We start from the raw sequence: 12,508 nt of genomic DNA, 5'->3' as shown, positions 1-12,508 counted from the left end.
GATTACATATTCTTGCCTTTGTAGTCTAGAGATGGATGCAAACCCTTGAAATCATTATAATTTCTGATATTCATATGCTTATTCTTAATTTTAAATTCACTAAGAGATTAGGGGTTATCTTAAGAATAAAGGTTTAATCACTAAAAGATTAGGATTAAACAATCTAGGAAATTGGTAACAACATCTTGAATGAATTCAATATTAGGATCAAATTAATAATATAGAGTTACACTACAAGGAAGTTGGAAAGCGGCGTCCATTGAAAAAAACCGTTAGCGTCGGTTTAAACCGTCGCTAAATGCTTACTGCAGCGGTTGAGCGTCCGCTGCAACAAGCGGCGTCGCTAGGTCATACAGCGACGGTTATAGCAAACCGTCGGAATAACCGCCGGTAGGATGTTAGCGTCGGTTTTATGGTATTTACGGCTGTCGTAACCGCCACTTTTTGAATTTATTATTCCAGTTTTTTGAGCTTTTAGCGTCGGTTAAAACCGCCGCTATTTGTTTTTTTTTTTGTTTCCCTAATTTTTTAAATGTTGTTTTGTTTAAACCAATTTTTTTTCTTTACTCCTAATTATTGATCATCAATGGAAAAATAATATTGACCAAAATATAGAAAAATAACATGCATTCAAAATAAAATAACTATTCAAATTTAAATGGAATTTCATACATTAAATTCGAATACAAATGAGCTCCAGTAGCTTTACATACATAGTGCAAAAATTCAGCATAACAATCTATATGCATGACTACTTTAAGTATCAAAATACTAAGTTTGCTAATGGTTCAAACTTAATAACAAACAAAGCAAAATTATGATATCTAAGTATCTATTCTTCTTTGGTAAACACTAAAATTAAAAATATGCATCTCCATGACCTGCTTCATTTCCCATATGCAACTCCATGACTACTAGCTTTGTGACAATATGACGAGCACCTCATATTTGTTGGTGAAGTTGAATACCAGTAATGGAAACCTCAACCTAACTTATCCAGTTCACATAAAATCAGAAGTATGAGATAAAAATCTAGCCAATAAGAAAAATGAAAAATACTTATAGTCATGAAGTCACCAACATATTTAGCCAAAAGATCAGTTTTCTTTCTACCTGCAAATGTCAAAGAATATGAAACAATAAATACTATAGGCATCACTAATGTGCAATGATGCCAAAAGAAATATATGCAAATGCCTACCAATTTTATTAGCAGCTCAAGGGAAATGAAGATATTATTTTGATTTAGTGCCTCCTTAAAGCTATTACTTGTAGCGGTTATTGCTTGTAACACATTAACTCACATAAAACGTCTTCTTATAGATCCCAAACCTCTCGTTGTCACCTGAAAATGAAAAAAATAGAAAGCCAACTAAATATTAGCAACCCGTGTCAAATTGGACTTTCATTTTTAAGCAAATTAGATCATTTCTTTTGTATAGGCATTTGTATAATACGTAAGGCTACCAAAATTCTTCCAGCCAAATTTGAAATTAAGATTGAAAGGAGTGTACCTTAGAGCTTAATCCTCTGGCTTAGGAATCTCCAAAGAGAGAGTCCAACTAATCAGCGTAAACTTGTTTCCATATCTAGAATAGAGAAAATGGATCCAAGCCAAACAAAATTATTTATCAATGAAAATAAGAACACAACAAAACACTGTGTTCAGTTGTGTGTGTATATGGAGGGAGAGAGAGAGGGGGGTTACATGGGGAGTCAACCACTGACCTGATACCGTCATAGCGAGAAAAGTTCAAAGATGATTCAGGTAAAGCAAGACATGACAAAATCTGGACTGTGAGTAAATAAGACAATAATGCTTGACCTACTTTTGAGATTTAAAGAACAGTGATCAAGACATGACAAAATCGATGAAAATAAATGTTAGTTTAGGAAGAAATAAAAAGATAGATGCTTATTTCTATCTCAGAAGATTTAAACAGTAGAACAATTAAATGTGGAAGACAATTCATATTTCAATAGTGAAAACAAAACATTAAGCTCAAAGAAAGAACTAGCACATACTGATGGGATCTTATTTTCTTGTAGAAATGCAATTGAAACTTCAGCATGGTTTATGATAAACTCCACAGCATAAGGACCTGTTAAGCATAAACAAATGTTAAATAAAGTCATTAAACTATCCTCTTGTTTTTGACCAAAGCTTCTTCAGAGGATATGTTTGAAATGATAAAACAAATCACATTGTGTTGTTTGGATTAACTTATTTGAGGTTTTCTACTATCATAAGTATTTACGAGACTTTTTGTGTCTTTGTGAGAGCTTAATTATGGAAGAAACTTATGACATGTTCATAAGTTGTTTTTAGTTTATTTCTATAAACTCTTCAAGATAGCTTATATATGAATATAATTTGAGTTTATTTATCTTTTACTATAAACTAGCTTATACGTAAGAACTTATATGGTAATTGCTTAATTAAGATTTTAATCCAAACAAGGCCGAGAAGGAAGAAAAGACATACCAAGAGTGTCATCTAATGGAACATAAGTTACTGCAAAGCCATTGCAAGCCTGCAAAATGGCAAAACCAATCAGGTGAAGTCTTATTACAATAATTAACAAGAATGATTATACAATTACATACAAAGTACTATACCTCCATTGCAACTCACAGGCCTTCCAAGCATTTGGTTGTTGGGGTTCCTCTTGCCAGAATCACTCTTCTAAGAATCAGTTCCAAAATTTGAAGCAAATCTTGCATAAAGCTGTCTCAACTTAACATGCAGCAACCTTGTCAAATTTTTCAAATTCAAAGTGAAAATTCATTTAAAACTATTAAGAATCTAATAAGGAGCATATACAAAGAGGAACAATGCCATGGTGACTGGAACTATAAATAATCACTTTTTGCAATACACACGCCAAACTTATAAAAATCTTTCATTTGGAGAAACTGAAAAGGTGTAATCCCAAACACAACACTCCATCATCATGATTCAACCCCTAATTCAAATTCACTCCAACAAACACATCAAAATCAGAGTTCATAGATGTTCATAAATATTACGCTTTAGCAATTAACCGATGCAAGTTTAGAAACAACATAAATAGGGGTTTAGAAATCTTGTTACACAACTAGAAACAAAAGCAAAAAATAGTAAACACCAATATAAGAACAAAGTGACAAAATCAAGCAAAAGTTAGTACAAACAAAATGCAACTGTTAGAAATCAAGCAATCATAGAAAACCCACATATAGGTGGTTCGAATAACTACGTATATGCACAAAATCACAATGAAATCAACCAACTCACTATTTACAATGAAAACAAAATCAGAGAAAGCAGAGAGCGTTGAGAAGACATAATGAATCGAAATTTCGAAGTTAAGCAAACCGTGAGATAGGGAAATTTCGAAATTTATTAGGGATTCAAGGTGTGTGAAGAGAGAAATCGAAGATCTGAGGCATGAAGTGATTTGGGTTTGACGAACTGAAATCGATTTGGGTTCGAAGAGTACAGATCTGAGACGAGAAGGAAAACTGAAATCGATTAGGGATTTGGGTTAATGAAGTGTTTGGGTTTGGGTAGATTAAAGAGATAAGATGCAAAAAGGGGAAAAATGCGACGGCGGAAAGGAACTGCTACAGTAACTGCCACAAAAGGGAAAAGCGACGACGGCTAGAATGCAACCGCTGCAGTTTGCCTGTCGTGATATTCCTTTTTTCTTGTAGTGTTAGAACCCAAAGGATACTCATCCCTGAGATTTTTATTATTATCAAATTTCAAAGTAATTTTCGTTGTTATTATTATTGCTATTGCAACCAAACAAACTGAAACCTTTTGTTCAATCGAGTAAAAATCACAATTCAATAGTATAACGCGATCCTTGAGTTCGACACTCGGTCTTACAGTTTTAAATATATTACTAGCACGATTTCGTACACTTGTGAAATACGCCATCATTGTTCGAAGTGGAATGAATGGGAGCAACAAGTTGTGAGAAACTACTAGAAGAGAAGGTTTCAGACCAAGTGTTTCGCCGTAGGGGCGTTAGTGAGATTGGTTAAGTGAGATGAAGAGTATTCGGAACGGTTGGAGATTGTGTGTTGCACTAAAAGTATGAAGGCATCATTTTTTTTGGACCAAGGTTGAAGTACCTGTTTGATCGGAAGGAGTCGAATATGAGGAAGAGGAAGTGATTAGGATTCTTGAGGGGCGATGATTTTGAAGTAAGTTGTCATCCAAGTGGATCGGATGTTGTAGCGGATGCTTAAGTAAGAAGTTTTACGTGAGTCGTGCATATGGTAGTAGGTTGAATTTGTTGAACAATTCGGAGTTTTAAGCCTAGTGTGCGAGGTGATTTCTAGAAGAGGTTTGAGAAGCTTAGAGAAATAGACGTGAAGATTAGTGAACCGTTAGTGTTAATTAATCAAGGAAAAAGAAGTGAATTCTCAAATGAGATTCGAATGGAATTAAGAGGCATTGTGATAGGATGAGTATGATTGTCGAATCATTGGAAGTAAGGATTGTATGAATAATCGAGTTTGTTCGAAGATGGAAGTAGGATAACGATTCGAAGGATTTTGTGATAGTCTTGTCGAAGAAAGAGTAATTGGATTTGGATAATGACCGGACAATTGGTGTCACATGTTGAACGAGAACGTAGAGTCTTGGAGGTTGAGATGAAGCTAAGTGAGTAGTAACGTCTTAGAATGATTAGAAATAATAAAGTTAGCTGTTGAAGAACGTGCAGAGAATGAGTAATAGGAGGTCATGTTGGAAGTGACTTGTGTTAGGTGAGAGTTTGCGAAAAGGATTACCACACATATGAGTAGATGTTGTGTTTGAGCACATATAGTAATGAGTTGAAGGCGATGCCTAAGGTAAGTGTCGGAGAGCATTTTGTAGTGCCACAAGATAAGAGTGAGTAAGTATTTACTAGGAAATTTGAATTCATGGATTGGAAGAGTTGGTAGAGACTAGTGTTGTTAAATGCATCGTAGTAGTTGGTGTAGTATGATATTATTGTGGACGACGGAACGATAGTGATTCGAGGAATAAACTTAAGATGTATTTTGGACGAGAATTTTTGGAAATTTTCTAGAAATGTCATGTTGGGAGTAGACAGGGAGTCATTAGTAAGAATACTAAGACAAAGAGTTGATATTGGAAAGGCCTTGTACCTTATATTAGAATTTAATGGATAAAGTTAGATCGTATGACGAGTATTGGAGTTTTTGAGGATTAAATTCATGAGTTTAATTTTGGCATCGAATGTACTAAGGAAGAGTTTAAAGATAGCTATCCATAGAGAGATGATGATTGGTAGAGGTCGAAGGTGAATAAGAAGTCGATGAGTGAATAAACAGATAAGAGTATGCTTGTTGCAATGCTAGATGATGGGGAACTTGGATTGATGGATTGTGGGCGAATTGAAGATGTTGTTTTGGAATCAACGAAATAGAAGTTATGATTGTTTGGAGAACCAAATTTAGGCAGTAGCCTAATTTTGAAGTAGCGAATTGCTAAGGGATTAAGGAGAAGTGGTATTGGAAAATGTTGCGTTGAGGAATGCAAATGTTGGTTGAGAGATTACTTGGGAATAGAATAGTCGTATTGAGATTTGACTCAATGATTGGAGATATGTGAGAAAAGGAATTTGACGGTTAGAAACGATAATTTCTAGGATGTGTCAAGGAAGATTTGAGAATGTTGGTCATCAAGTGAATGTTAGAATTGAATTATCGAGTGATATGTTTGGAATAAGATCCGATATGAATAAGTTATGTAACACGGTTAAGTGATTCATGAGGGAATCAGAGACTTATAGGATTTGGGGTAACGTTGTGAGGTCGTAGAATGTGAGTCTATGGATGTTTCGTGCGAAGTGGATGTTTTAGCGGTTTGATAAGAATGATTTATGCCGATATCATGATTGTTGACTATCTATCGACAAATTGAGGAACTAGCCGTCCTTGATCTCTTGTTGATAAATAGGCAAAAATTGTGTTGGATGGGATAAACTAATTTTGTCAAACTTAGTGATGTGTAGCGTTTTATTGGAGGGTCGGATAAAGGAGTTATCCGGAGTTGTTTTAGTCGCGTAATTTTCGAGGGCGAAAATCTTTTAAGTGAGGGAGAGTTGTAACGACCCAAATTTATTATTCACTATTTAAGTGTTTAATTATTTGGTGACGTGATTTTAAGTAAGATAATAACTTTAAGTTATTTATCGAGAGTTTTAGTTAACGCGCGAGTTAGTGAGAGTTAACGAGAGTTGGGTCAAGTTAGTGGGCTTGAGGCCCAATGAACCTTGTCTCATGAGAGGGGGGCGCTATTTATAGCCCTTAGAGAGAGAAAGTGTCACATTTTGTGATTTTGAAGAGGAGGAAGAGAGAAGGGAGAGCAAGAGGAGAGCTAGGGCAAGCTTGAGCTAGAGGGATCAAGAGCAAATTGTCGAGCTTTCGTCGGATTAAGGTACGAGAGTTAGATTGCATATTCATGAGTGGTCATAAAGAGGGGAGGATGTGGATTCCTCCATTCCCAAACTCTTTCACTCATTTTCGTTTTGGGTTGAGGGATCTTTTCTAAACAAAAGTGAATTATAATGATTAAAACATGTTTAATATACTTTTAACATGTAGTAAGAACGAATTTGTGGGGTGAAATTGGGTATTTGTTTATGTTTGAGCAAGATTTGTGTGTTCTTGAGCTTTTTGTTCAAAAGTGGTAAATTACTACTTTTTCGATGTATATGTTGTAGATCGGTGAAATGAACCGTCCTTTTATGTTCATATATGTGTTGTGTACTTGAATATAAACTTATTTGGGGTTTATACCATGAAAAATGGGATTTTTGGGTGAATTTGGGTAAAAAACGCAAGGTTTGAACATCCCGGACAGGAGGCCTTTGCCACTGCTCGCCACGGCTCGCCAGGACCAAATGGTCCACTAGTGTGGTTCACCACAGCTCGCCAGGCCTTCGCTCAGCGAACAGGGCAGGTTCGCTATAGCTCGCTACTGTTTGCTCAGCGAACTGCACTGGACAACAACTTTTTGTTAACTGTTTTAAGTGCATTACGGCACTTGTAATATGTGAGTGGGGTGTTCTAACATACAATTAGGTGTTTATAACCATGATTAATTGTATTGTGATGAATTGTTGATTATATTTGTGGAATATGATTGTTTTTATTGTGTTGATGATTTTTGTTTAAATGTCAAAAGAAGTATATTAAGGAGTTAATCAACTTAATAAAGAAGGATATTAGGATTATGTTATTCTAATAAAGAAGGATATCGAATTATGTTATTCGATAAAGACGTATATTAAGGTATAATGTTATCTTAATAAAGACGAAATTTTGGATATTGCTCCACATTTATAAATGATGAGCTTAATGCTAAATGTGATTGTTGATTTTAGAATATTCATGAAAACATACATGCATTCATGAATTATATTAGGGATATTGGATATTCCAATAAAGAAGGATATCAGATTATATTTATCCGATAAAGAAGGATATTAGAGGTGAGATACTCTAATAAAGACGATGGTACCACATGCATTAGATATGTCTAGGATGACATGGCATGAAGTTGAAGCATTAGAATGCATTAGGATATATGTGCAATTATGTGATAATTGGTATGTGACGCATAATTTTGGCTAAGTGTGCTAATTGTTATTCGATCGATTGATGTTTGATTATAGTGGTATTGAAACTTATAATTGAATGGTGAATAGTGATGTATATTTATGGTTTATGAATATGTGTGAATCGTGATGTAGTGTTTAAGTATTGTTTACTTACACTGTATATTTGATTATGTTATCTAACTCTCCATTTTGTGTATTTGACTGGTTTGGGACCAGATTTCACAGGTTATATGTTTATCGGTGTTGAGTCGTCTGTGAAGCTCCGCTATGATTGTGACACGGGAAAAGGGTTTTATATTGTATATAAAGTTATTGTCTAGGGTGTTTTGTATAATCAATAAATACATTATTTAATTCAAAGATTTGTATAAACAAGCATTTTACTAATTAACTACATTAGTATTATTTTGGTAGAGGAGTGTAATACCTAGAACTAATATTCCATAAATTAAATCGTAATTTTCCGTTGGGTATTTTGAAAAAGATTTAATAAAGGTAGAATTACTTAAATAATGGGTTCGGGTGTTACAAGATGCAGCAAGGGAGATACACCAAAACAGTGAGATGCTGCGACGGAGAGACACAAGAACGACGACAAGACGGTGGGTGAAGTAGATGGGATGAAGAAAGTCGCCGCTAGAATTGCCAAAGAGGGGCGGCGGCGCCGAGAGGTAAAGGAAAGGAAGCTAAGCTGAGTGATGGGAGGAAGAAGATCTGCGTTCCTATTTTATTTTTAATTTTTATTCTGAAATTCCTGGCACACAGTGGACAGGTGTTGATCAAGGTGTATCAACACTTGTCTGTTGCAGACAGATGTTGTTACCGGTGCGCCAACACTTATCTATAAACAGAGCAAATAACATAAAACAATACAAACAGTAAAGTAAATAACACACAGGAGTTGTTAACCAAGTTCAGCCTAAAGCCTACTCTGGGGATACCAATCCAGGAATGAAGTCCACTATCAGCAGTATTACTTCGAAGTTAAACTCACCCGTTTACAACTTCTCACTTAATCACTACCCAATGACACTTCTACCTAGGAACTCCTAGATATGAGACCCCGTCCCAATTCCCACCTTAACAACACAGACAGCGTTGTTATTCAATTTCACAATCACAACAGGTGGAGACACACTCCTAAGAAACTAGGATTCACTCTTGCTTAAAAGCTTGCGAGTAAACCACACAATACAATAGAACAATCTCCGTACTTCAAAGCTTAGGAGAAGTTCACACTTACAACTCAATAAACTCAGGTCCTAAGCTTGCATCAATGAGACACAAGAAAGACTCACAATTAACACTCTAAAATCCCTAAAACTCACGCTTTGTAATAACACGATTTTAGATGCTTGAACCCATATGCTTGCCTTCGTATTTATAGTAGTAGAATGACTTGGGCTTCAAGACAAAATTAGGGCTTCTAGAATTGCGGCAGCAGTGATATATTTTTGAAAACAATAGTTATATTTTTGAAACACAAAAATATATTTTCCAAAAATATAATTCCTTTGGAAAATAAAACTAGGGTTTGGCTGCCTCATGAAACACATTAAACACGTGCGCCTTCCTCTGTAAGAAACCTTGAAACAATTCTTCAAATAGATCTTCAAGAGATTGAGTAGAAAATAATAACATCTAGCTGGCGCGCAGATACAGAGTCAGGTGTTGTTCCAAAGTGTACCAACATTTGTCACAACACTTGGGGTCAGCACATTTGTCTCAACATTTGGCTAAAATATGTTTTTGCAAAATGTAGCCAATATACAAAAACCCAACAATCTCCCCCTTTGGCAAATTTTGGCTAAAACAATATTAGACCAGTGTATAGAGAGATACAGTATCACTTTTCCTTCAAGTCAACATGATCACACAACTAGGAAAGAAAGTAACACATAATAAAACTACTTCCAAGAGAATTAAGTAGTATCAGAGGCAATGCAACAGCGGAATAAAAACACAACTAGCCTCATGGAACAACACAAGGGAGAAATAAACTCCCATAGTAGTTAAAGCGCATCCATTCATCATAAGAACATCAGGGAAAAATAAATTCCCATAAACATCTGAGAAAAATAAATTCTCAGTCATAATGGATAGTGGACTCATTAGTCAGGTGCCATAACATTTGGCACAACACTTGTCATCAAACATATTCAGGCGATCAAGAGATAATATCACTCACACTCCCCCTGAATTTATGCATACACACATCAGATAGAGAAAGAATATCACTACTCCCCCTCAATACATGCATATTACTCACACTCCCCCTCAATACGAGCATACGAACATTAGCACAGAAACAGTCACCAGATGTGAGAACATCTGTCCACACACTTGTCACACACACACACTACTCCCCCTTTTTAGCCACAATTTAGACAAACATCATGCATAGGAAAACATAGAGAACCAGACAAGAGAATATCAGTGTGCACATATTACAGACCATAGGCACACGCAGGTGCTAGAAATCCAGGGCCTTGCCCATAAAAGGAACAAAAGAGAAATACCAAAAGTACATCAGAAAAATATAAGAGAAACATCAGAAATCAGATAGAAGAACTTTCATCAGAGTCCTCCTCCAAATCCTCAGTGTCATCATCAGAGCCACGAGTTTCTTCACCTTCTTGTCCATCAGGCTCACCCTCAGCATTCTCAGCAGCTTCCTCAACCTTGAGGGCCTCTATCACACGATCAATTTTCAATTTTCTTGCCTCAAGGGCTCTGCTAGCCTCAGTCAGATCAGCAATCATCTGCTTCCTAGAGAGTACACCAGCTTGGACAGATGTGCCAACACCTGCTGCAGCATTTGTCCCATCCAGCAGTCTCTGCTCAATAACCAACACCCCTTTCCTTTTACAAGAAACATCAGTACTTCTCAGAATATCTGGGTGTTGCTCAAGGATGATATTGCATAACAGAGTAGGAAGAGCAACTGGCTTCTCAACAGCATAAGTCAGGGCATGGCTTAAGGTTTCTTGGAAGAAATATGCCCCATAATCAAATTTTGCTTTTGTACCCACAGCATATATGAACTTTCCCAATCCTCTGGCTACATCACCTGAATGGGTTGTAGGGACCCAATTGTGTGCAGCTATCCTATTCAAAACAGCATAAAATGGAGAGAGAGAAGTTGCAGCCAATTTTGCCTTGCTTGGCCATACCTTAATCCTGCCACCTGTGAGGACCTTGCAGACCTCATTATCTGTGACTTTTAGAGCAGCCACCTCATCAGAACTTCTTTGCAAATATTGGTTAATCACAGTTGGTGAGAATTTTACACACTTTCCACGAACAAAAACTTGCCTGTATTCAGGACTTGCTGGATCATTACAGTTGTCAGCCACATTAATCAAAAACTCTTTGACAAGCCTGTCATAGCACTTGTCCAAACCAACCACAGTTTTCATCAAACCTGCATACTCAAGAGCTTCAACAACACTCGAACATTGAAGGATATCATCTTTAAGATTCCTCTCCAGAGCTAACCTCCTGTGATACACAAATTTCCATCTTGCAGACCCATTTTCCAGATGGAATGAAACATTATCTAATGGAGCATAGGGAACAGATTGGGGAACCTTCTTTCTTCCTACACTCTTCCTAGATATGCTGCCAGATGCAGCAACATCTGTCTCTGGTTCAAAATCAGAATCACTAGTTGGTGGAGCTTTTCTTTTCTTAGTTTCAGTCCTAGGAATCACCTTACTGACAGGTTTGGGAGGTCCATAAAGAGGCTTTTTAACAGTATCTTTTCTAGCCTTAGAAGGTTTGGGTGTTTGGACAGGTGTGTTAGCAGTCTCTACACCTTTACCAGCCCTACTTCTAGTCCTCCTAGCCACACTAGCTTCAGAATTTGCAGGAATAGACTTTTCACTCATAGTTATTTCATTAACAATTATAACCTCAGGATTTTCATTAACAACCTTATCAGCAGAAGTGTCTTTATCAGCAGACTTAGGTTGAGGACTCTCATCAGACTCGGAATGGTCCTCAATATTTTCCTGTGCCAAAGATGTGGTAACATCGGGCACAACATTTGGCGCAGCGCCATGTGTTGCAACACTTGGCGCAACATGAGTCTCAGGAGCAGTTTTCTTGAGAGACTCATCAGCAACAACATCATTGGTCTCAGTGGAAGCACCAATATTAGCATCAACAACAGTAGGGGGTTAGGAACATTTTTCCCCAATTTTTCAGACACAGCAGGGTCCTTTAAACCTAGGGTTTCAGCAGGATTTGGAACATTAAGACCTAAATTAAGAGAATTCTTACCAGATGTGTCAACATTCCTTTCTGCAGGATTAGGGACAGAAGTAGCAACATCACTTGATGGAAGTGGATCAACATGCAGTTCAGACATTGTGTAGGCCCTTCTCGATTCAGTTCGCGATTTCTTGCTCTTCTTCTTTGTTTTCTTAATTGAAGCGGAGGGAGATGTAGGATTTGTACTTGTTCGGGATGATTTATCTTTCTTTGCAACTGATTTTCTCCTCATCGTTGGACTTGTGAAAGGTATGGTGTTGAGAGGAACAGCATCGATTACCACTTGTGGTAGCGATGGAACAGCATCTGTCTTGTTTGGTGAAGATTTTGCAGAATCAGACATCGTGACTGAAGTGAGGTGAAGTTTGTGTTTGAAGAAGATGGAAGTTGAACGTTCTATGAGAAGGCACAAAGTTGAAGTTGAGTTGATTTGCGTGAAAGAGAGAGGAAGGTGAGAAGTTTGCGTGAAGATAGGTTGGTTTTGAAAAACCAATAATAACTCCCTTAAGTTAGCGTGCACCAAAAGTGGGAGAGAGAAATCAACTGCTGCACGCTCTTCATGCAGTAACTGCTATTGATTTTCAAAAAGGCAAATTCCTAATTTG

At 36.8% G+C, this 12,508-nt stretch overlaps 1 protein-coding gene and 1 long non-coding RNA gene across 5 annotated transcripts; both read right to left on the bottom strand.

Annotated features, from left to right (window-relative positions):
- Positions 1 to 647: 647 nt before the first annotated feature.
- On the bottom strand, positions 648 to 3,739 carry LOC123924462. Of its 4 annotated transcripts, none has more exons than XR_006814724.1 (6): positions 2,620 to 3,739; positions 2,486 to 2,534; positions 1,729 to 2,102; positions 1,515 to 1,589; positions 1,202 to 1,345; positions 648 to 1,113 (listed from the first exon to the last, which is right to left on the bottom strand). It is a non-coding gene; the product is annotated as an uncharacterized LOC123924462 (long non-coding RNA). The 4 variants fall into 4 exon arrangements; XR_006814726.1 differs by having other exon boundaries at positions 1,515 to 2,102; positions 2,620 to 2,980; positions 3,359 to 3,700; XR_006814725.1 differs by having other exon boundaries at positions 1,515 to 2,102; positions 2,620 to 2,966; positions 3,359 to 3,700.
- Positions 3,740 to 6,451: 2,712 nt separating this feature from the next.
- Positions 6,452 to 12,135, bottom strand: LOC123922906. The gene is made up of 6 exons (XM_045975566.1): positions 11,782 to 12,135; positions 11,482 to 11,641; positions 10,816 to 10,959; positions 10,513 to 10,698; positions 10,201 to 10,437; positions 6,452 to 6,552 (listed from the first exon to the last, which is right to left on the bottom strand). The coding sequence occupies exons 1-6, from the start codon at positions 12,133 to 12,135 to the stop codon at positions 6,452 to 6,454; spliced, it is 1,182 nt and encodes a 393-aa protein (XP_045831522.1).
- Between the last annotated feature and the right edge of the window lie 373 nt (positions 12,136 to 12,508).

This window comes from Trifolium pratense, linkage group LG4, assembly GCF_020283565.1.
Source record: "Trifolium pratense cultivar HEN17-A07 linkage group LG4, ARS_RC_1.1, whole genome shotgun sequence".
NCBI lineage: Eukaryota > Viridiplantae > Streptophyta > Magnoliopsida > Fabales > Fabaceae > Trifolium > Trifolium pratense.
Note: the sequence above shows the minus strand (reverse complement) of the source record. Positions and strands in the feature narration are given on the sequence as shown.